We start from the raw sequence: 26166 nt of genomic DNA, 5'->3' as shown, positions 1-26166 counted from the left end.
TTTTTTTTTTCTCGGTTGGCCATATTAATTAAAACGTGCATCTATCAAGTTCACTTTTGTGCCTGTTTGCTTATACATAGACGATGTTAATTAGGTCCTATTTCTTATCTTATGCTCTTGGATTTAACCTAGCTTTGAAAGATGGTATGAAAGCTTAATTAGTTGTGTATGAAGTCCCAATAGGAAGTTAGCAAGGCTAAATCATTATTTGACATGAAGCCATATAATTAATAACTTTAACAAACTAACGTCAAATACAAATAACGTGATTAGATCGGAACAAACCTGCTTGACTAAGATGGTAAGATATTAATTATATATACCTTTGTTCCTGTGGAGACCAATATTATTTTTTACTTTAAGAGTAGTAGGTTGATTTGGATGTAAGATGAACTCAATCATAAATTCACATACGACATGATGCAACTCTCAATTAACCAACTTATTTTTAAGTTACAAAACTTGGCATGGTAGAGCAATAGTACAACATAATTTAATGCCAAACCAATTAGTAAGCATTATTTCGAGAGAATTTTTCCAAGATGAAAATTTTCCTTCAATTTAATCTGTGTATTGACATTGGACCAAAGTGAGACTGACCAGTAATTCTTCATACACCAAACCAACAAATTTCCTTTTACTCTGAGTAGCTCATCATACAAATAAATGTCCAATGTCCAATGATGCGCACACACGTACACGTAGGCTGGCAAACGGGTTGTGTGTGTCGTGTTCGTGTCGTTTTTATGCAACACCTGTTATCTTGACGGATCCTTAACAGGTTGGGTCACTTTACCCAACAGGTAAAGTGACCCGACCTATTATGACCCCGTTAAGAAAAATATATTTTTTTCTTAAATTTGCATATACCGCACATTACAACATAAATATTACTTCAAAACATTAAAACACATTTGTCGTTTAAGTACTACATCTACACTCGAAAATAAGAGCCTAATAAAAAAAACATTCATACACTACTAGTCTATTACAAAATATTAAATGTGCAAGGATATACAAAATGAAAAAGTTTTTGTTTTCAAGGTTGTGAAGCCTTTTTCAAAAGTTTGCAAACATGCCACAACCATTGGTTTTTGTTTTGAATGTTTGTAAACATGCCCCAACCCAGAAACTCCAGAATCTCCAAAATAAAAAAACCTTAGAAACCTCATACCAAAAAAATCCCCAGCCATTAGTTTTAATTTTAACGAAAATCCAAAATCACTAGTTTTTGAAAAAAAACGCAGAATACCCAAAAATACAAAATTCATACATTTGTGTGCTTGCATGTGTGTGGTTTTCTTATGGCTGCCGGAGTCGAGTTGAAGGAAGTGAACGAAGGAGGATACGAGAGAGATGCGGATTAAGAAGACGGCGTGGGAGTAAGTTTGGACTGGAGAGATCAGAGTGAATGAGATAGAAGAGAAGGATAGCCTCCAACCTAATGCACAATGGAGGACAGCTGAGATTAAATCCCAGCCGATCCAGTGGTCACCAATTTTCTAAATTTAATGTAATATATATATATATATATATATTATAGTTTTTAGGGGTATAAAATTGTTAAATTAATATATATAATTATTATAATATTTTTTTAGATTATTAAACTAATATTTTACTTATCGTGTATCGTGTTATCCACGTGTATACTCGACCATTATCTTAACAGGTGATTATCAGGTTACCCGATAACGACCCGATTCGATATCGTGTCGACATGAACAACTGTTAATTTTATGTCGTGTCAGGTTATTGAGTCGTGTCAGGAATTGTTAGGCCTACGTACACGTATGAATGGTGTGACACATTATATACATATACTAAAACCCGATTTCATTGGCACTGTTTTTCACTGTTCGTGAACAGTGAAATGTCAGAATTGCCCTCGGCTACTTCGTGCTTTATCGTTCTGTTTGGCTTTTTAGTACAGTGAATTCTCTGTTTCGCCCATGCTGCCCACCTTCAGTCTTTTTTCGTGTTTTCCACAGCCCCTGATGTACACGTGTTGGTCATCGTTGGGAAGGGACAAGCTATCGGCTTTTCCATTGGTTTCCAGAAGAATCTCTCAGTTCTCTCTCAGAACCGCGAACCAATTTGTTCGACAGCATCTCATCCCTCTTCCTTCTTCGGACAACACCTCCTCCTCCTCCTCCTCCAGGCTCCTCCTCCTCCTCCGTTGGCCAGCTTCTCCTCCGCTCCTTCTCCTGGGTATTTTTTTCATCTCTATTTTTCCTCAGATCCCTCTTGCCTTTACCAATTACCACGTATAAATACAACATAATCTCCACTCTCTCGCATATACTTGTTCCCGTTTTCTCCCAGAAAGAATCAATGCAGCCAGCCTCTACCCATCAGCCATCACTGCCTACCCGCAAGGTATGTATGTCTCTCATATCTCAAATCCTTTCTTTTAATTGAATTTTTTTTAGATTGTTTTTATTTTTCTGTGTTTGTATATTTCATTTTTGGTTTACTGTGTTTTGGGTGTTTATCAATTGAATTGCTCCAACTAATTCAAGGATGTAAATTTGGATTCCGAATGGGTTTTCAATGCAAATTTCGTTTTAGTCTTTTGGGGTTTTGATTCTAGGAAGATCCTGAACGCATAGCAGAGTAACCCTCTTCTTTTCATTTCTTCTTCATCAATATTCTAATTTGATTTGATTATATCTACTTACGTTTGATGTGATCAATTTATTGTGTTGCAGATTGACCTCTCATATAGTGAAGGTATTTTTGGCGTTAAAGGTATGGATTTTTCTGTATTGTTGAATTTTCTATGCGGTAAATTGAACCCAGTTTGTAAAAATTTCAAAACTAAAACCGAAGCATTTTAAGCTTCTTCAGCTTTTTTATTTGGATTGAAGATGATTTTTAGCCAAAAAGGCTAATGTTTTCTGGTAAGTTCTTTGAACCCTGCATCTGGGAGTTTTTTTTTTTTTTTTTTTTTCAAAGCTGACGGTTTTGTTTTCTTCAATTTCTGCATCTCATCATTTTCCTACTTTCTATTCGTTTCCTCAGAAAAATAATTAAAAAGCAAGGAAACCTAGAAACTGAGCATAATTTTAGTTCAGTTTTTCTGATTTAAAGAGGAAAAAGTTGGTTCTTTCATTACATGCGTGATTGGGTGGTATTATTTTATTAAAGATCATATTTTTATTGATGGGTTATCAGGTCATAGGCCACGAAGCTTCGAATTATGGGCAGTACCCTGTGGTGGTGAGCACATGGCCCTTCGTAGAGGCTATTAGAGCATCCTGGCGGGCTATGGATAATGGGTTCTCCATCATGGATTCCGTCGTTGAGGGTTTCTTGACTTGCGAGGAACTCAAATGTGATGGTACATGTAGAATTAGTTCTTGGATTGTTGGATTCAGTTGATTTTATCTTCATATAAGAACAATGTTACTAGGAAATTGACGTTTGCATTATCCGTATGAATTGATTGGTTAGTTAGTGTTTGTGTGCATTGGAATTACACATTAGGCAGGGAGAAAGACAATTTTTTTGAGTCGAAAGTTCATGGTACAGAAGATGAAGATGGCAAAAAAAATTGTTGCTTCTCGGCTTGGCCACAAAATTTATGATGTAAACGAATTAATGAATTACCAACCGTGGTCTAACTATTAGGATCTTAGTTCGTGGTGTGCTTGAAAAACCAGGACAAATAGTTTCTTACCAATGGCAATCGTAGTATGTAGCTTATTTCAGTATCACTTCTTATGGGAGTGGAAACCTCAAATGATATTAGAATGTATGTATGAATTGAGTTTTTAAATTGTGTGATCCTAATGAATTGAGCTTTTAAAGGTTGTAATCATAACCGAAAGTAAGTTTTGTTTTCTTTGTATGTTAAAACCTTCTCTTGAATTATGTAATTAATTTTGTGATTTCTTATTTGGAATGTTGATGGGTTTGATAGCTACTATAAGAAATAATAATACATGATGTTATTGGAACAGTTGGGCTTAGTGGGAGTTCAGATGAGAACGGAGAAACTACATTTAATGCTCTGGTCATGGATGGCATAAGTAGTATTCAAGTCACGCATGTGATCAACAAGAAGCAGGTAAGCATCATCCTCTTCCTTCTTTTGCTATGATTGGTTATATAGAGAATCGAGAAAAAAATTGAAGACAATTCCACATTTTTGAGTTATAGCAATTAGTAAATATATAATGACACTGATTAGTTCACTTAAGAGTTGAATCCTACGTTGGTTTATTTGTATTGTGTGCTTGAGAATGAAAGCAATGGACACACTATGGAATTGATGTTCCTTTTAACATCCATATAGATAAGTTATTGTTCCTCTTATTAGCAGTTAAATGAAGTAGGCATGTTATGCAATACAAGTTCTACATTCATTTAGTAAATATTGAGTTTATTTTTATTGAATAGTGACATTTGATTCAGGTTTAAGCTTCTTAGATGTTTGTATTTTGAAAATTGATATCAATGGTATTTTACGATTTTTTTTTTTTTTTGCTTACATAATTATGTGCTGCTTCGGGGACACCTATTGCAGTGGGCACAACTTATGAGATGATGACTGTTCATGAGTTTCTTTGGCAATGATTTCAAAACAAAGAAAATTTTGTTGTTAGTATTCCATCCACAGTTAATGAAGGTTTGTTGTAATTTTGTTCCTTTGTTGGATTTGTTCTAATGCTATGTTTTCCATTGCACAACTGATGGATTGTTCTCTTATCACTCAAAATTTTCAGTTTGAATATCATATGGGTAGGAAAGCTTCTTTTCACAATTTGGTAAATAGATTAATTTTCTATGACACAATCTTCAATATCTTTCAAACATAATCTTCCATACAATTTTCAATATTGCAGCAGCCCGTGGGTTGAAGCAGCGCGCGGGTTGAAGTTTCTAGTTTATATATACTAAAACCCAAACACAAGTTACTGTTTATTAACAGTAAAGTGGCGAAATTGCCCTTAAAAATTTTCCTTCTGTTCGTTTTCTTTCCTGTTTTCCACAGTTAAAGGACGGTTGTGCCCTTCACTTCCACGCGTCTGTCATCGTCCCTATCTCTTTTTCAATTCCTTTTCACTGCTTTTAATCGAATATTTTTCCCATTACATTTGGTTCTCTTCTTTTCCAGCCGTCTGCTGTCTCTTGCTCTCTTCTCTTTCACCTCTCTTAGTCTCAGAGTGGATAGTTTTGCGGTGAGTTCTTCTAATCTCGCATCTGGGACTGTTTCCTTTCCGACTGTATAGATTGTGTTCTGTGAATTTTAAATGGTAGAAGCTTTTTGGGTTCAATTTAAATGGGTTGTATCAACTATTGAATTGCTTTCGGAGCTGTTTGGCTACTCCCTTAACGCCCTTTTTCCTTTTCTTTTCAGCCCCCTTTTTTTATTTCTTCCAGATTTAGCTTTTTTCCCCTATTTTGTATCTTTTGGCTGATTTTGTGGGTCTTGGTGAATTTCTAGCGTGTTTATGCATGCAGTTTTTGTTATAATAATGCTTTTAAATTAATTACTATTTCAAGTGAGAGGAAGATACCTGCAGCGTGAGAGGAAGCTTCCCCGCATGTATTTAAAATGCGTCGTTGTAGAAGATCCTCTGTCTGTTCTGCATCTTAATTTGCACAATTAAATTCAGTGGTTGTTAATTTTACATATCATATGATCAATCACTACTATTAACCTTCTTCTAATTTTCCATATCTCAAGTGTGAAGGGCAAGGAATTTAAAGTTCCTCCTGTCCAAATCGCCCAGAACCCAGGTTAAGCTCGAATCCCTAACTATATATATTTTCGGGGGTTTTTCCATTCTCTTACATATTTTTCCATGGTTGTATGTTATGCTATTTTGCTCTGATTAATTTTACTGCTGTTGATGTGTTCTTTTAGAGCGTAGATAGAACAAGTTTAAAATTGTATAAAGGCGAAAATGGGAACACGAAAGTAAACATAACTCACCGGAATTTAACGTGATTCACTCAATTTGAGCTTCTTTCGCATGAACTTAAACATCTGGTTGGGAAAGTGGGCTCTGTACCCCAAAGTTGCTTGCTTTTGGTAATATTTGGAATTGTGCTTCTAAGCTGTTTTTCAAGCTTTTGGCCATACTAAATGGAGCTAAATCGAACAGCTCTTTTGCTGCATTGTATTTACTTAAATCGATTGTTTTTTGTTGAAAATTGGGAATGGGTTTTGTAGGTCAAAGTTTTTGAGGACAAAAATTATGTTTCATATTGGATTGAGATATGAATATTTACATATTCAAGGTGTTGAATTCATCTTTGTTTTGGTGTATTGTGGTTTTGAATGTTATTTAGTGCACTATAGCCTTAACTTAAATGTAGTTTTGTATATTTTAAGTACTCATTTGGATTTTGAGGGATTTAGCACTTATTTGAGGAAATACGAACGACTTATTTTGAAATGGCTAAAGTTTGAGATTCTCAGAAGGAAGCTCCCATAAGATTTGGGGTTTTTGTGTTGATTCGAACGTATTTTGGTTTTTATATTTATTAATTGTTGTTGTGTGGGTAGTATTTTTCTTCTTCATGTTACTAAGATTTTGGTTCTTGCAGTTTTAATTAGGAATCCGAATAATCGTTTTAATTTTGGTTAATGCAGGATTAGGAATTTAGGATTCCTATGAGTTTGTGGCGGGAGCATGGCGTGGTTTCAAGACGACATCATTGATACTCGAGGCTCATCTGTGAAAAATGTAAGATTTTGTCTAGGTTGTTTTGTTTTGTTATTCCAGAAGCATAACACTAGAGATGCTGATGTTTGATAAACTGCTTTACCATTTTCGACAATGACATTCTTAAAACCGCCTTCTATGTAAGTTCCAATTTTTAGGGAGTTTTAACGAAAAGCCCGTGGTACTGTTCATTATAACGAAAAATTACATTTTTATCCTAAAAAGTCAAACTTAGTACTATTCATTTTACCCTTTATTTTGTCTTTATCGTTAAAATTCAAAGTTTTCAAGTTTTTTTCATTAGTTTTTCTTTTTTCTTTTTGGTATTTCGCCCTTGCTTGATTTAATTTATTCACATAAAACATCTACTAATTCACCAATTTCTTTCTTTCCATTCACTTGATCTAATTCACAACTAATTAATTCATCAACGGACTCAACAAAGAGGCCAAGCCATAATCACCAGAGCCCTAAAATAGCAATTTAATGAATGTATCAGTCTAAACCATTGTATATAACATAACATCATCATAAACATTGTCAACATAGATATTATTAATTTTCTGTACAACGATCTGTCATATGTTTGAAATATAATTTATCATACAAATTTTAATCCCGCAGCAACGTGCGGGCACCATTTACTTGTGTGATCTAAAAGAGCAAAAGCCAAAGGATGAAAGTAAGTTAGCGGGATTCTAGGCCATGCCACCAACCATCGATACATTCTGAGTAGCTTTATGGACTCTACGTATTAAACGATAATGACCCTCAGACGTACAAACTATAAACTGTACTTTTTTCTATGGGTAAATTACATTTTACTCCCTCAGGTTTAAGGTTGATTTCAATTCCTTACAACATCTTTAAAACATTTCAATTTCATACAACTTATCATTTTATTTCAATTTCATACATCTGTTAGAAAATTTGGTAAGTAAACCGTTAAGTGATTACGTGACAAATATGAGGTCCCCATTTACGCTGACGTGGTTGCCATATTTGTGCCACGTGGCTAAAAACTTAATAAAAATAATTATAAAAAAAAAACACAAAACCAAAACAAAACCCAGATCCTTTTCTTCCCCAGAATCCCTAACCGTGCCCACCCTCCCACCCCCCATTCCCCATCCCCATCACCCACCCCTTCTCCCACCCCCCAACACTCTTTCTCTCGTACCACGTGACACAAATGTGGCAGCCAGGTCAGCACAAATGGGGATCCCATATTTGCCACGTCATTACTTAATGGTTTACTTAACAGATTTTCTAATGGATGTATGAAATTGAAATAAAATGATAAGTACATGTATGAAATTGAAATAAAATGATAAGTACATGTATGAAATTGAAATGTTTTAAAGATATAAGAAATTGAAATCGATCTCAAACCTAAGAGAGGTAAAATGTAATTTACCCTCTTTTTATTGCCATTGACTCATTTTATGTCTTTCCTTGCCACCCTTACCAAACCCTATTGCCATCAAATATTTTTGTTTGTAACCTATCACCACAATTTTTTGTAAGTTTGTAAGATGTCAAGTGATGGTATTAATTCATGTCATATAATATAAGTGATTTGATAATACTATGCATTGATGATACATTCTCACTTAATTCTTTTAGATCCGTTTCTAGTCTTCCAATGTTATACACTTCTCTATAAATATTGGATTGCTCCGATAATTAAGGTATTTCTCTTCAATCCATTACTTCACTCTCACTCTCCTTGGTATAACTTAAAATTGTAATTCCGCCGATTTGTTGCAATATCCCGATATTAATTAGAAGTGAAGGCATGAAGACTTATAACTCTATACTACTCAATATTTGACCTTACACCCATGTCTAAGTTTATGTTCTTTCCCCTTAAGCCTCTTCTCTGTACCCAAAGCAATATATTTACAAGCATTGGGCATTGTAAATCAATAAAATAATTTACAAAAACACACACACACAAACATTATTGTATATTGATTATCTTATTCCATCCAAATTATAGTATTTTATGTTTACTTATCAGAAATGTATACGAGAACAATGAAAATCATTTTATTTTTATCATGTATATACTCTCACCAAAGAAATAAAAAAATTATGTGATTCTTGCCTTACAATTAGTAATCAAATAATATTTTTGAGGTGGGATTGGTAGAGGGAAGGGCGTTGAGTGGTTCCCAGGTGATTGTTTGACGTGGTTCATCGGAAAAATCAACAGAAAACCATCGGAAAATTCCAAGGGAACATGATTGGGTCACGCGGGTCAAGGGGAACCCGGCTGGTTCCCCTCCTTCTCTCCTCCCTTCTTTCCCTCCTTGCTCTCTCTTCTCATTGGTCACTCTTCACCTCCCTTTTTTCTGAGTGGTCCAATTCCTCATTTTCTCTCATTTCTTTTCCATTTCAGCCACACACATGGCATCAACTGATTGCTCCAACAAAATCTGGAGCCTTCTAGATTTATGGTCATATGACCATTTTACCATCGACTTTGTTCGTTAATAACTCATTCGTTATAACTCCAAATTACGTTTCGTTTGCACCCACGCGTTTGTAGCGATGAGTACCCACGCATTTGACATGACAAGGTAGTCAAATAAAATCAACCCATTTTCCATGAAGGGTATTTTTCATAATTTCACTTTTTAAAATTATAAAAACTGTAATTTTTTTGGGACGGATCGTTACAATCTACCCCCTTAAGAAAATTGCATCCCCGAAATTTTAAAATAACTTGTTAAATGTAAAATACTCAAAAATAGGGAGAAAATATGTATATAAATACATATACAAGGAAGAAATTGAGTTAGAGCGGCTGCATAAAAGAGAATGTCATTCCGTCGCGATCGGATTGCAATTATTCCTCTTTCACTCCTCCAAGCTCATACCTTCTTCGTTCCTCGATAATATAGTAGCATAATACTCGTATAAACTATAAACTGTAAGGTTGAAAACACCAATTATTACGTAATAACATAAGGAATATATATCTATATCTATATATATATATATATATATATAAAATAAAATATCAAAAATAGATATATATAAAAATGTAGGATTCAAATACTTGTGTTGAGTTTAAAACCAAGAGTGGAAATAACTCACCCAAAATTTGTAATGGCAAAAATACCCATATAAATAAAATAATGTAGTAGAAAAATATTTGCACGAAAATTCAAAACCCAAAATGAAAATAGACTTTGCCAAGCATTCATCATGTCCCAAACTTCGAGAATGAGCGTGTATGTCATGAGTCGAGTCCGAACCATAGCTAAATAGTAAGTGTTGCCGTAGACGAGCCGTCTTACCCACTTGCTTATCGAACCCAACAAATAAGCCATTGATATTACAATCTGCAGCCTGTAACGCAGATTACCTAAAGTTGTCTTGGTAAGCGAGTGAGAATTCCCGAGGATACCAAAATACCATTTTGTGCCTTACGTGATACTCCTCGATCGTGTTACCGTACTACCCCCGAGCTCACCCATCAAGCTGCTAAAAGTGCTACGACATCCACGTTCCCACGAACAATAAGATCCTGAAGTGACGTAGTGAAAAGATGCGTAGAGACAAATGCATATCGTAAAATGTTTCCTTCATGACTATAGATCTGAAAGCTTGAATTAGAGTAACCATATCTCTGACCACATCCTTCGACTGACAGTGCAGTCTCGAGCTCCAGATAGAAATTTACGCCACGATCGTCAAGCTCATAACCTACATTTCTACATTCACCAAATTCATGCTGAATGACTACTCAATCCTCAAGACCACTTGAAACTCTTCTTGGTAAATCTGGTAAACTCGTGAGAAGATTATGCTCTAATTGTTCCTGCTAGCATCGATATGAAACTGGGCGCACACATCCGTTGAATCGATCGATCGTAAATTCCTCACTGATTGAGCGAGAAACCATGTCGAGAAGGGTAAAAGAACACTCAAGAAATTGAGAGTCAAAACAAGTTCATCAAATCTAAAGTACAAGATATCTAGATTGAATATACTATTTCGAAGCTTGAATACGTGTAAGTATCTAACTGGATCGTGATAACGATCGAAATGGTTGAACGATAACTCAACTTGAATGATAGTCTAATGAAAAACTGACGAGCGGAAATTTAGATTTTTCCCCAAACTGAAACTTACAAAAATTCGTTACAATGGTAGCTCCAGGAATAATAAATCACAAGTGGTTAAGATTCATTCGATAGGGTGCTGATTGGGTGATTGAAAATAGATGACCTCAACTAAAAGCTTCTATGTTTGAGTGGTCCTCCTGGACAGTTTGTCTACTTTAGAAACAACATGGAGAACAGAAAAGTGACCCAAGATTATCCAAGATATCTTTTAGTGCCAGAGGTGAAACTGAGATTACGAACGAAGCCAAAGCACACCAAAACATCAAGGAATCTGACAAATTGAAAAATGAAGAATTATGTCGAATGACTAACCAATTCATTTGTCATCTCAGGCCAAGGGTAGAAAATTAGCTAGCAAGGTTTCTTGGTAATCAAAGAGTAACATCACAAAAGTACTCGAGGGTTCATTATAAGGTGAAAATAGAACTGATTGAAGAGCATTCGGTACCTATGTATTTTTCTACTGTGGTCGTTAGTAACTATAATTGCACAATTGAGGTGGTACGCGATGGTGCAATCATAAACATCAATATATCCTAACCATCACTGCTCCCTGAGACTTCCCTATTTTCGAGTGAAGATATCTGGGAAGTATGTGAGATTAATAACGATTTGATGTGTTTCTCCACGAAGATGTGTCATCAATTTTCCAAACCAGGATGATGGCAGATGACTCAAGGTTGTAGATAGGACGGTTTGCATCATGTGGTTTCAACCGTCGAAAAGTAAACTCATCACCCGATATGCTGCATCAGTGCACAACTACACATTCAGAAAAACATCACCTTCACATTTGAAATTTATCGGTGTCATGGAAGAGTATAAGAACAATGATGGGGTGAGGCAACAACTCGAACAAAACTGATTTGTTTCCTAGCCAAAGAAAATGGAAATAGGATCATGGTTAAGGATTGTTGGCAACTATCGATAGGAATTGACAAAACCAATGGTATTTCGTAACTCAAGACACTCGAGAGGATTTTCAATTTCCAACTGTTGCAACCTTGGATTTCGTAAGAATATCTTCTGCTATGCTCACGTTTCCCAAGAAATGTACGAATTCTCATCAAGATCGACATTTGAGGAATTCAATATAAAGCTAGTTGTGGATGTATAATAACTGACGTCGTGGTCGGAGTAGACAAGGATATTTTCGGTAAGGTAATCACTGAGAAATTTCCTGAGGGTCCACATGAATTCCCTTAGCAGAAACGACAGTTCCGAGGAAGCTGATTTGACCCATCCCATAGATACATACTCACATTTTCCTACAACTGGTGCTTCCCTGATTTTCCTCTAACACAAAATTCCAATGTCAAAAGCAATTTCCCGACAAATATGCCTATGCCCGCCATTCAGAAGGAACACATATCACAGATGCCCATCGTCATTTCCAATCCTCAATTGATTCCAACTAGACTTAATCTCACTAAGACTTTTCTATTTCACGTTATTTCTATGTCGAACTGACTCTGGCCGCCATTTCTAGGGAACGCATGACGCAGAGTATTGGTTCGATGCTGAAAGTCATTCATAACCTATTACGTCAAACTTGAGGCACAATCTCGACACTGATTTCTTATTCTTCAATAGGATGTGACTATTCATGCAGAATGAGGATCGTACAACCGTGCCGAAAGATGTCAACAAACGGAAGCCATGACATCCAAATGATATCAAGGCCGACATATCATTAGAGTAGGAGAAGATCCTAAGTATGCTCTGAACGAACCTTGCTCTGATACCAAACTGACACGCCCCAACCCCAATATTCCCAAATATCAAGGTAGGCATGTGCTGGCAGACACCCGAGGGTGATGAAGCCATTTAAAACACCCGTATAACTAAAATATATGCAATTAGAACGATTATACCAAAGTAGAAACGTTCTTAGAGCATACAACTAACTAAGAATAATATGAAGGAATGACTATAAAAAGATATGAACAAGGAAATGATACCTACACTGAGAAGACTCGAGGATAACTAAGCCCAAGTGCCCTGATGCTGAGATCATATGCCTCGATCCCAACTCCTGAGGGGGTGCAAAAACCTAAGCGTGAGTGGACCAAAGTTTATAGTAATAATACTAATAATACAAAAACATTTTATTTTTGAACATAGTAACCCGAAAACATATATAATACTATATAGTAGGCTTTATGAAAACCTTGGCATGCCACGCAAAATATTTGTAAAACAGTGTGAGTAAAACCATGCTCAATAATGGTGCTATCATCGCTTGAAGGCAAATCCATAATTATCTTCAACATTGTACTCTAAATGGGTATCATAGTCGCCTGAAGGCAGTACTTGTCCATCACCCGAAGGTGAAATTGTAAGACACTAGGTTATGCCAGTGAAGAAACATGGTAGGCCTTATCACTTGAAAGTGAAGCTGTATGACTCCGGATTACACTGGAGAATGAAATATATACATCACACATCGACACTAGCCGTGGCTAGTGAAGTTGTCTGACACTGCTTTTAGTAGTGAAGCTGGGGGTATGTCATAAATATCACCAATTCCTTATCTGCCCAAAGGCAATACCTGTCCATCACCCGAACATGAAGTTGTACGACAATGGGTTATGCCATTGAAGTATCATAGTAGGCCCCATCACCCGACGGTGAAGCTATATGACTCTGGGTTACGCCAGAGAAGAAATCTATATACATAATCATCCTCAACTGTGTCCTATGGCCATAGACATCTACATACTCGTGTTGTGTGAATGTGTTGTATGATAACCCACTAGATACGTACCCAAAACATATCTCAAAAATCTCATATCCAAACCGGAGCTCAAAAGCTCAAAACCTCATCTCATAAACCCAGGAGAGCACATATTCATAAATCCATATGATTTCAAATACGAAAATCCAATAATTCATAACCTTTACTAAAACGTAAATTTGATAAATAGAAATATTTCGTAAAAGCACTTTAATGAAAACATAAACATCTCATAACCGTAACTATAGAAATTCGTAAAGATAATATAAAACATATTCAAATCATGAAATATGTAATGCATGCTAGGCTAATATTTAATAAAAATAGGTAAGTTTAGAAGGGGTCCACTCACAGTTATTTTATTGCCTGAGAGCCGCTCAACTAGCGAGGACCGGATCACGTCCACCGATGCACTTGGTCCCAAGTCCAATTCGGCCAGGAAACACCTCAAATCACCCTCGAACCGTTGGAAACCCTAGAATTGAGTGTTCTTGATTCGACTCCAAACAATCTCTGAGGCCACAACCAATGCATGAGATTTGTTCCTGAGGTTGAGGGGAGTCCATTGGTGGTGGTGATCGATGGAGTTGGCTTTGGAAAAGGGCGGATCGCCGCCATGGAAGCATCGCACCTACCGGTGTGGTTCTTCATGAAATCGGGTCCAATTTCTTCCATTTTGAGGTGGGATTGGTATATGGAAGGGTGTTGAGTGGTTCCCAGATGATCGTCGGAAAAAACGACGGAAAACCATCAAAAAATTCCAAGGGAACAGGGTTAGGTCACATGGGTCAAGGGGAACCTGGCCGGTTCCCCTCTTTCTATCCTCCCTCATTTCTCTCCTTGCTCTCTCTTCTCATTGGTCACTCATCACCTCCTTTTTTTTTATTGGTCCAGCTCTTCCTTTTCTCTCATTTCTTTCCATCTCAGCCACACACGTGGCATCAACTAATTGCTCTAGCAAAATGTGGAGCCTTCCAGATTTATGGTCAAATGACCATTTTACCCTCGACTTCGTTCGTTAATAAGTCATTCGTTATAGCTCCAAATTACGTTCCGTTCGCGCCCATGTGTTCGTAGCAACGAGTACTACGAGGATGCGCCAAGAAAACAAATCTACATGACACGATAAGGCGGTAAAATAAAATCAACGCATTGCCTCGAAGGGCATTTTCAAAATTTCACGTTTTAGAATTATAAAAACCGTAATTTTTTGGGATATGTCGTTACAAATTACTTATAAATACATGTAATGTCTATTATCTTATTAATATGAGATTTATTCTTAACACGAAACCTCAGGGTTGCTCTCGTGTAGAATTCTCAAACTTAGTTGACTGTGGATTTGAATTATTACCTGTATGTTTTGTGGTTCACTGAGAAACTTTGATTATTTTTTTCAGAAGAAAGGTCAAAAAATTCTCAAACTTCTGCAAAAGCAAGCACCAGCAACCCACCTGCACAAAAACCTGCTGCATATCGGCCCCCACATGCTAAGGCTGCTTCTGCTGTTCAGGCTCAGGTATACATGACTTGTATTGGTTTCTATTTTTCTAAGTTGGTTCTATCCAGATCATGGGCGAGTTCATAATATATAAAATATCGACAATCGTGTGTGTAAAGCCTTTTATTAAATGTTCTCGTAATGAACTTACATAATTTTCTTGTTTCCTCTTTCCTTAGTGAAGGATTTTCATATTATTATGAAATGCTTGTTCATGCAAATTTAATGAAGGACATTGAGCAAGAATGCATTGCGAAATAAGAAGAAAAGGGAGAAGAAAAAGGCTGGTTAGAAAGGCAGGATATTTGACCGAGCGATTCCTATTACACGTCCAACAGGATCAGTTTACAGGAAGTGGAGTTCTAGGCTTGAGGGGTGGATTTTATAGTTACCATTCTTCCTTACTAGGATAGTCGGATCTGAATTTGTTCCTTCAGGGGGATTTTTTGTTCGTTGTTGAGAACATTCATATCCAGCATCATTCCATAATCTCGTCAATTAATCAATTCATGAATCAAAGATGCACGATCTTGGCATTTAATTATGTTAATCAAACAATGCGATAACATATTATTTCACTAATTTAACCAAGAACTCTATATAATTCCCTACTTGGATTATGAATAATAACATGGTAATTCTAATTTGTATTCACAAGATCTATTGTGGGTAATTCTCATTCACTCGAATCTAGGAATCTAAGATAACCTTATGGAAATAAACAAGAGTAAGGATTCTAGCCCACTCAACGGAATCCAACAACATCGGGTTCCGGACCACTCAACGGAACCAAAATATCAAGTGGTTTCTCGTAATCTACCCAGACCTGTCACATGTAAAATCAATGCCTACATTATGGGAATGGTACACTGGCAAATCAGGCACTCAGATAAGCTGCAAGGCTCGGGTGAGTGACAATAATACAAGTATGTGATATTCAATAAAAACAAACCATCGATCACAATCTATAAACATCAAGTATAGAATCATGCTTTATGAAATCATAATCAAGTCGTTGAAAACTCCGAAGGAGTCACCCAGACATCCAACGCTTTTTCTAATTCAAACCACAAGATTCCCAAAAGCCATCGTTCATATGTGCATTAAAAACTAGGGCTAGAGGGACGCAGTTCGGCCGAAGCTTACATATGTAGCCAAACAGGAAGTGGCCCCCTATTGCGGATTAACCAAGCAGAGTCACTCATACGCATCTATTAGGCAGTGATCACCTATCGCAGATTAACCAAACATGATCACCCTTAAGTGTGTGTGTGTGTGTGTGTGTGTGTGTGGCCATACCAAAGATATAAGGATCGCCTATCTCGAATTACCCAAGCACGATCCATAGAAAATATGGTCCCCTATAGCGGATTAACCAAGCAGGACCAAGATAACTAAGTAGGTAGTGACCCTTTATCGCGGATTAACCAAGCAAAGTCACATCTACAGAACTGTTAGGCATTGATCACTTATCGAGGATTAACCAAGCATAATCACTCCTAAGTATGTATGGCCATAAGGATCGCCTATCGCGGATTAACCAAGCACGATCCATAAATAATATGGTCTCTTATCGCAGATTAACCAAGCAGGACCACTAGTGACCCCCTATCGCGGATTAACCAAGCAGGGTCATGGTCTCCTACTAGCCCTCGATTTAACAAACATTTCAATATGCAATTCAAATCATTTTTTCACAAATATTACCAATCCATGAATCAATTCACATCTTAATAAAAATAGATCGATGACCAATTATAAAAGAATCACATGTTAACAGAAAACACATTTATAAACTAAGTCATATCCACAAAGGATATTAATATAAAGAATCGGGTAATCACCATATCACATATATTAAAGTCACTCACTGAGATAAGCCACAAAGCCTCACTGAGCCTCTATTAATACTAATTTTAACTAAATATTATGTTCTATAATGCATTAAGGTTTGGTGGCTATCCAACGGTCGGATTGTCGATTCATATTTTGATCAAGTAATGTATCGTAATGAAACTAACTTCAAAAAATCAAATTACGTCATACAGACATCAATTATGGAATTAGGGCATCTAATTGAACTTAGGAAGACATCATTGGTCCAATCTTCCTTGCATTGCCATTCCTCTGATGGCTATCTTGTTGCCCCCAATGTGCCCTCATTCCACATATTGGCTTTGGGCAGCAGGTTTGTTTCTATGTTCCTTTGTGATTTTCTAAAATTTTGTACCGTTTTTACTGTGTTAGTTATGAAATTTTCCCATTATTGCAGGATTTTATCTTTTAGCTAAGGTGGAAGAAGCTGCTGAAGTGATCTACGATTGGACTCATCATATTGTCAGCGGGCACACCCTTAAGCATTTGTGCGCTGCAATGGTTCCTGTATTCTTGACACTTATGCTTGCAAAGAGGACTGTTGAACCAGAGAGGTACGTCTTATTATCCCTTTTAAGTTAAATAAATTTTTGTTTCATGTATTGATACATGAGATGTCTTAAAAGTAAGCATCATGATGGAATTGGTTGAACTTTTCCACATCTGTTTAGCTTGGATGCACATTCTACATACATGTGTTAGAAACTTAATTGGACTAAACTATCATTTAGTGAAGGATGAAATGTGTTTGGTAACAATACAATCTGATGTAAGTTGCATACGTGGAAAAACTGCTTCCTATAAGCAAGGATACGTGGATAACATGCAGCAAATGATAACTGCTTATCCATTACTCGGTGAAAACTGCCGGTAACAGCAGGTAACTGATTTCCACGATAGATGGAAATTAGATGAGGCCTGTGTCTATATAATCCAATTCCCTGCTTGTGAAGAATTGTTCTGTGAATGAGGGTTCTATCACCTTTGGAACATAAGGTCTTAAACAAGTAGAAGAATTGCATTTCCAACCAAAAGCATGGCTACTTCAGGTATCGCACGTAGTTGAATATATGTAATCTGGGATACTTGTTAATATTATATACTCCTAGTTTTCCAACAACATGTGCATATTAAATTTATAAAAGTGACTATATCATGCTTAGATGATTCCAACAGTTCCGGTTGAGGAGTCACGATAATCTTGGTTTCCGATTTCCTATTTCAGTACGTAGAAGATAACTTTTCACCTGTATTTGGACAGAACACAAGAAAGAAAAAGAAAACACAGCCGCACACTGACCTACTTGTTGGCGACACTCAACATGTAAAAACGATAATTGTAGGTTTGCTTCAAAGTAACTAAGGTATCGACACTTCTCATATAGTATATATAGAATTGAATAATCATACTAGTGATTTCCGCTGTGTTCATAGTGAATGTTCTGGTTTCCTGTGGTTCATGATCAATATTTGCTATCTTTGCACTGTGTTTTCTGTTTACATGTATGAAGGTTTTTGTTCGGAATTGTGTCGTGTTTATAAGCCGGGCGGTTTTTGTTCGGAATGTGTCGTGTTTATAAGCCGGGTTTACGTTTAGATGTGTGCGCGCATGACCAAAATATTTTCGCACCAAGCGATGCTTGTTTTACTATTACTTGTCTGGTGAATGTGTGATGTGTGCCTCCACAGTCAACAAGAAATTGGTGGTTCAGGAACTTCAGTTCAGTTCGATTGTGGCAACCCTAGTGGTTATGCTGCCGAACAAATCGTTAATCAATAGAAGAGATTTCTCAGTATGCTTGAAACATGAGATAATATGTCACATGTTATTACACAATTGGAGGGAAACTTGGAAAAAATTTCTTCTAATTGTATGATGACATAATGTGTACTACCTTATGTTCCGGGCATATTGAAAATTTTCTCAATCAATGAAACTAAAGATTTTCAACCAGAATAAAAAGACATTAACCAAAATTTCATCCGAATTACGAAAAATACAACACTTTTTGTCACATGCCCTTTCATTCTGTAACTTTAATCTAACATTATGAAAAATACAGTACTCTTTGTCACATGCCATTTCATTCTTCAAATTTGCATTTGACTCATAAATTTTTTTATTTCGAAGTGGCAGGTTGATAACCATTTGATTTTTATTTTTTATTTTTTCGATGTATCAAAATGAAATGGTTATAAAATGATATCTAATTTTTTTTTTTTGGTTGGAAATGGAAAACAGTTGTTCATCAAACGGGCCCATAAAAAATAAAATAAAAAATAAAAAATTCAATTATTTGAAGAAGCGGGAAAACATTCAGTTCCATTTCCGCTTTGTATCCCTTGAGCCTTTCTTCCCTCGCCACTCCCCACGAGTACCAAGTTTCTAAAAGATTTGGGGAAGGGAAGAAATGTCGAAGTTTGCGTACCCGAAGCTTACTCGCTCCGACATCGTCACAATCCTCGCCGACGTTCACATCGTCGCTATTTCCGACCGCGATCTCGTCAACCCCAACCCTGATTTCGTCGTCGACCTCTACACCCGCATCCTTGTCTCCCTCGACTTCTTCCACGAGTACTTCTCTCTCCTTATACCCTCAATTTCCCGCTAATTTGATAGGATTGTGATTAGCTTGATCACGATTAAGTGGAATTTAGTAATTCTAATATGTATGAGCTGTTTCTAATTAGTTATTAGGTTTATGTGTAAAAGCCAGCTGGCTGTTAGTGTGGGAGAAAAGAATATAAAGGCCAATTGTGGCTTTAGGAAGGGTACGATCATTGTATTGAAAAACAATATATACCAAAAATAGTTGCAGCTCTATCTCTCTATCTCCCTCCTCCATACGCTGCTCTATTACTTGGCTACTTGCAGGTCTCGAGTGAAGGACCTGAGGAATTGATCTTATCATAATTTTTCCACTTCATTAGAAATTCAAATCCCTAATTTTCGTGTTTTTAATTTCAATGGGTATATGTGGATTTACATTTTCCAGTAATTTTTCGTATTTTCAGTAGTTATAGAGATGGGTTTGAACCCGGTTTGATTCGTGTTCGAAAAATGAAGCATAATCAATGTTTAGGGCCGAGCGATAACCATTTTGTTTTCAGTTTTTTCTTTTTTTATTTTTATTTTATTTTATTTTATTTTTTTAATTTATGAAAGGGAACTGATAGCTATCGTCCATGCTACTCAAAAATGGCAGAACTATCTCCAAGGGCATCATTTTATCATTAAAATGGACCACCAAAGTCTGAAATACTTCCTCAATCAACGAGCAACCACTCATTTCCAACAAAAGTTGGTCTCCAAGCTCCTAGGATTTGACTACGAAATCCAGTATAAGCATGGGGTGGATAATATTGTTACCGATGCTTTGTCTAGAGCTCCGGGTTCCAACCTCTTACCTGAAGACACTTTGCAAGGTCCTAAATGCACAATAATAACCTATCCCTATTTTGGGTGGTTAGATGATCTCATGAGACATTTGGAGCAAGATTCATGGATAATACAAAAAAGCAAGGAAGTCATGGACCGCTCTACTTCAGGTGCTATGGACGAATCTCTCTCCAAATACCACCTAGACAATGGTTTTTTGAAGTATAATTCCAGAATGGTTGTTGCACTGGATTTGAGTTAGAGGAAGAGATTATTTGAGGAGCATCATTGCACTCCCATTGCAGGCCATGAAAGGGTGTTTAAAACCTATCAAAGGTTGAAAATGAGTCTTTACTGGATTGGTATGAAGAAGGATATCAAGCAATGGGTAGCCGAGTGTAGAATCTGCCAACAAAACAAATACAAGACCATCTCGCCTCCGGGACCCTTTCCTATTCCTGAAAAGGTGTGGAGTGACATAAGTATGGACTTTATCACTGGCCTACCCACTTGCAAAGGTAAATCAGTGATCATGGTTATGGTTGATCGCCTATACAAATATTCCCATTTCATTGCACTAGGGCACTCGTACACGGCTAGCATAGTGGCTCAAGCATTTGTGGAAAATGTGTTTAAATTGCATGGCATGCCTACCACCATTGTCAGTGACCGGGATACTATCTTTTTGAGTATGTTTTGGAAAGAGTTCTTCAAGCTACAAGGGTCTCGACTTTGCATGAGCTCCGGATATCATCCCTAGAGTGATGGGCAAAGTGAAGTGGTTAACCGTTGCCTAGAGACTTACTTAAGATGCTTCACAAGCTGCCAGCCTAAAAAATGGCTCCAATGGCTCCCATTGGCAGAATTGAGCTATAACACCTCTTTTCACTCTTCTGCACAGTTCACTCATTTTGAGATAGTTTATGGATATCCTTCTCCCCACATTGCTGCATACGAAAGGGGTACTGCCAAACTTGAAACAGTTGAGCAAGGATTGATAGCTCATGATCAAATGCTGTCCATGTTGAAAACAAATCTCTTGGTTGCACATAATCGAATGAGGGTTCAGACGAACACACATAGGAGTGAAAGGGTATTTGAAGTTGGGGATTTCGTGTACTTGAAGTTAATTCCCTATCAGTTACAGTCCTTGGCTATGCATATTTATCACAAACTGCATCCCAAGTATTATGGACCCTTTGAAGTGTTGGAGAAAGTTGGGACCGTGGCTTACAAAATTAAACTTCCTCCTAAGTCCAAAATACATCCTGTATTCCATGTGAGCTGCTTAAAGAAACACTTGGGGTGCAAGGATCAAACCTATTCCCCTACTTCCCTTGGTGACAGATGATGGCCTACTCACTCAAGAACCAGAAGAGGTGCTCCAACGAAGAATGTACAAAAAGGGCAGTGCAGCTGGGGTTCAACTACTAATCAAGTGGAAGTTCTGTCCAGTGGCAGAAGCCACATAGGAAGACTATGACTCTTTCACTGCTCGATTCCCAGAGTTCAAGGTGTGAATTGTAACCTTGAGGACAAGGTTGTTTTGGAAGGAGAGGGTAATGATAGGATTGTGATTAGCTTGATCACGATTAAGTGGAATTTAGTAATTCTAATATGTATGAGCTGTTTCTAATTAGTTATTAGGTTTATGTGTAAAAGCCAACTGGCTGTTAGTGTGGGAGAAAAGAATATAAAGGCCAATTGTGGCTTTAGGAAGGGTACGATCATTGTATTGAAAAACAATATATACCAAAAACAGTTGCAGGTCTATCTCTCTATCTCCCTCCTCCATACGCTGCTCTATTACTTGGCTACTTGCAGGTCTCGAGTGAAGGACCTGAGGAATTGATCTTATCATAATTTTTCCACTTCATTAGAAATTCAAATCCCTAATTTTCGTGTTTTTAATTTCAATGGGTATATGTGGATTTACATTTTCCAGTAATTTTTCGTATTTTCAGTAGTTATAGAGATGGGTTTGAACCCGGTTTGATTCGTGTTCGAAAAATGAAGCATAATCAATGTTTAGGGCCGAGCGATAACCATTTTGTTTTCAGTTTTTTCTTTTTTTATTTTTATTTTATTTTATTTTATTTTTTTAATTTGTGAACTCGTTTAGTAACTAACAAAACGAAATGGTCATCAAACAGCCGCTTATTTTTTTTCAAAATTTTATGTTTGGTACTGGAGAATAGAGAGTCTGAACTCCAAACCTTCATGGGGTTTCTGATTTATGCAGGGAAGATTTTGGGCAGGTTGAGTTTTCGGCCTTGGAGCAGCTCGAGAACCCTGATTTTCACATGGACTCGGCCCGGAACCTGAAGCTATGCAACAGAATCAAGGAAGTGGTGGCTTTAGTAGATTGTCCGAAGAGATTTACCGTAAAAGTTCTCATAAAACCTGAGACGGATCGGACTGAATATTTTGTCAGTGCACTTCTCAATTTCTCTCTTCACAGCTAAGATTTGGTGTTGTTAGTTATTTGTTTCAAGGAAGCACAAATCAAACTTCACCTGAAGGACAATAGTTCTTCCCATTTCGAACATAATGGAAAAGAGAACATGTTTCACATATGAAAAGCTCAACTATCTGATTCAAATAGTTCTATCATAATTGCTTCTCACACATGATAGCTGTTTATGTTACATATCAGAGAGACAAAAGTGAATATCCTTACCCAAGTCGTGGATCAATTAACTGACATAGATGAGCGACGCAAAGGATGGGAGGATAAGATTTCCCAGGTAACTTCAATATAAAAAAGGTTCCCTTAATAAACTAAAAGGTTTAATGTCGAAGATGCGTCAATTTCACTAGATTTTTGTGTTGTAGTTGAATGCAGAGATTGCGGACTACAATGAAGCAAGAGAAAAGGAGTTGCCTCTTGTTCAAGAGGTAGATGCAAAAGTTAAAGAATTGCACCAAACCGCTTCAGGCCGTAATCATTGTTCTGGTTTATTCCTTTTACTACAGGTTTCGAGTGCAGAGTTTTCTTTGGTACAAAGTGTCCAAGAAAATGCAAATTTGCGCTCAAGAATTGTTCAGTCACCAGATAAATTGCAGGTATCTTCTCTTCAAGTTCTATTTACTGAATGACAGTTCACCAAATAGTTTGACTACATTCCTGTTGATTGCATCCCCACTCCAGGTGTTACAAGGCTCATGAAGTTTTTCTAGTTTTATTTGCTGTAGTTAAGCAATTTGTAGATTTTATATGGTCATGCTTTGGAGATCCATATGACAACCTTAACTTGTTACTGACCATGATAGGCGATGGAAGAATTTGAGATAAGATTATTAAGTAATTTTTGCTACTTTTGCCTTGTTCCGTTGCAAAAATATTGGCAAGTAGTACAACATAGAGGAACTTTTCTTCAAGATAAACCTTGCAAGGGCTTACAAGAAGTTGGGCCACTCCACTATTGCCTATCGGTTTTAGTGTGGAGCCTCAATTTCCTTCATACTAAAATATTTCACAGCTCGCCACAGAATCATTCTGGAGGAATTGTTGTAACAGAATATTTATAGTACCTGCACGAATTGGATTGCCATCCGACTACAACTCTACAAAAACTGCTAATAACAAGTAAATTGTTGTACCCCTTTGACTCCCTTATAGCCCTGTTCTCCTTTCCCTTTCTAACTTGATATTTTTCTTTAGTATTTGTTGTGTTTCCTGTTTACCTATGATACTCGTTTTCATCTTATGGGTTTTCCTAATGAGGGTTTAAAATTACTTGTTTCTGTACCTTACTAGGTAAAAGTAAGCCTATTATTTTGTCGATGGTGGGCAATGTTTCTTTACCTTTCTTTCATTGATTGCTCACCAGAGTTTTGCTCGTTTTGCAACTAAAAGAAATGATTTGTGTTTTTTGGGCTCACAGAGGGCTTTAGAAGAGAAGAAATCAGTTCGTGAGGAAGCGAAAAATGCTGAAAGATCAGCGAAGCAATCTTTTGAGGAGAAGACTGCTGTTGATGAGGTTTATACAAAGGTAATCTATTATGAAATTCAATGTTAATTTTTTGTTCCTATTCTTCATTCTGTCGTTTTATTTGTTGATTCAAATCTGTAAAGTTATAAACACTGTTTTATCTGTATCTACCAAAAGTTGTATCCTGATGATATCTAGCATATCCAGAAATGTTATATTCTTTGAATGTTGGTAGGTATTCAACATTTTTTGTCAGAAATGACTATTGATTACAAAAGATATACGCTTTTAAATTAAAGATAAAATTGTATGCTTGGTGATCAATAGCTCCAATCATTAAAAACTTCGAGGAAATGCTTACATGATTGCATCTTTTCTCAATCCAGCATATAAAAATACAAACAGCCACTATTGTTACATGAATCTACAAATAGTATGCTATTGATCTCTGGCACCCAGTCTTAATCCATATATCATGCAATATGTCCTGATACGATTTGCTGAAAATAGATGATCACGAAGATGCAATTTAAACAATTACTAAGTTGATGGAAGCAATACAAAAACTGAAAATTACATGTTAAAAAATAATTTGTAATTTAGTAATTGCTGATGTGTGTGCATGCCAGAAATATATCAAAAAACATGGGTGCGGCATCCATGAAAGGATATACTTTAGTATAATATAACATTGTAAAGTTTTATTGGTCAGGTCTCTAAGAAATTGTCAAAGCACTTGGCCCAAATGCAGGCTATACAGGAACAGGTATGCATACCTTAATTTTATATCCTTTAATGATCTTCGTAATGTGAAGTCCTTGTTGTAGAGTGTCTTCTATTCATGAGAGAAAACATTCTTTGTGATAAAGGAGTTCCATTGTCGACATTCTTATTCATGCAGTGCAAGTGGCATTCCTTTAAATGTATTCTTTCAAGACGTTCAATTGTTTAAATATTAGGTCAATTCTGCTAAATCAGTCGACAGAGACGTTAAGGCTGTAAAAGCTAAACTAAGTGATGATGGAGTTGTAAGCAAGTCTCTTCACGAAACTATATTGAATCTCTTTCCTAACATATCGATAGGACTTTTATCAAAAGAAAAAAATGTAGATAGTGATACATGTTGGGATAAATTGATAGTGGTTCTACAAAGTTCAGAACTCTTTTTGTTTTTCTCCAGTGGAGCAGTTGAATGAACTAAAAAAGCAGCTAGAAAGAGAGAGAGATCTAAAGTTTGAGGAGGCTTCTAAAGATTTGAATAATGTGGAGCTGGAGGTGGAATCTAGGAGGCGTGATCTAGAAACAAGGCAAAAAGCTGTTGAAGCTGCAGTGGAAGAGGTACTTTCTGTGTTTTAGATTATAAATAGCGAACTTCTCTTATTCAATCTGATGTACAAATTGATATTTAACCTTTGCAATTGTTAGGTGGATTCTATCACTTCAAAGACAGCATCGATAAAAGAATCTGAAGCAGTTGATCAGAAAGAATTAGCTCGTAACTGTGAGGAGATCATGAAAGAGGTACCCTACCATGCCACTCATTGGTTCCCTTCCGTGCTCGGCTGGCTTTAGGATTACCGAATTGTATTTTCCTCCACCCTGAAACATTGGTTCCTTTCCTTGCAGTTCCACCAGTACCAGAACTCAATTAGGGTCCTGCTACTGGGGAGCCAATAGTTGGTTGAGCACGCAGCAGGTTCTTAAGGATTTTGTTGGCCAGTTTGACTGTAGAAAGTAAGCATCGTGCATCTCTAAACAAATGAGCTGCAGAAAGTTAAGGTATATATTTTCCAGTTGTGTATGGTTTGCATGTATATTTTCCAGAGACGTACTTTGTGTTTGTAAAGGGTGTAATTGTTTAGGAAGGGCACAGAAAGAACTTATATCTGGTTTGCCACACTTTTTCATTTGAAAGTTGGA

The 26166-nt window shown here is 36.7% G+C and overlaps 2 protein-coding genes and 1 pseudogene across 2 annotated transcripts in view; all 3 read left to right on the top strand.

Moving 5' to 3' along the window:
- The window catches only part of LOC126632043 (kinetochore protein NUF2 homolog), a 53590-nt gene extending 27524 nt beyond the window's left edge, over positions 1-26066 (top strand). Inside the window, exon 12 of the transcript XR_007626556.1 lies at positions 26026-26066. The gene's annotated coding sequence lies outside the window, so the exon portion shown is untranslated. The remainder of the gene's footprint in view (positions 1-26025) is intronic.
- LOC126632046 (uncharacterized) lies at positions 1961-6854 on the top strand (annotated as a pseudogene).
- LOC126631511 (kinetochore protein NUF2 homolog) lies at positions 19153-25923 on the top strand. The gene is made up of 10 exons (XM_050301631.1): positions 19153-19507; positions 22554-22769; positions 22965-23058; positions 23147-23377; positions 24199-24306; positions 24959-25012; positions 25206-25352; positions 25435-25584; positions 25672-25767; positions 25873-25923. The coding sequence occupies exons 1-10, from the start codon at positions 19344-19346 to the stop codon at positions 25921-25923; spliced, it is 1311 nt and encodes a 436-aa protein (XP_050157588.1). The 5' UTR covers positions 19153-19343.
- Positions 26067-26166: the final 100 nt, after the last annotated feature.

The sequence above is a fragment of the Malus sylvestris genome, chromosome 8 (assembly GCF_916048215.2).
Source record: "Malus sylvestris chromosome 8, drMalSylv7.2, whole genome shotgun sequence".
Lineage (NCBI taxonomy): Eukaryota > Viridiplantae > Streptophyta > Magnoliopsida > Rosales > Rosaceae > Malus > Malus sylvestris.
This window is presented reverse-complemented; position numbering and strand designations above follow the sequence as displayed.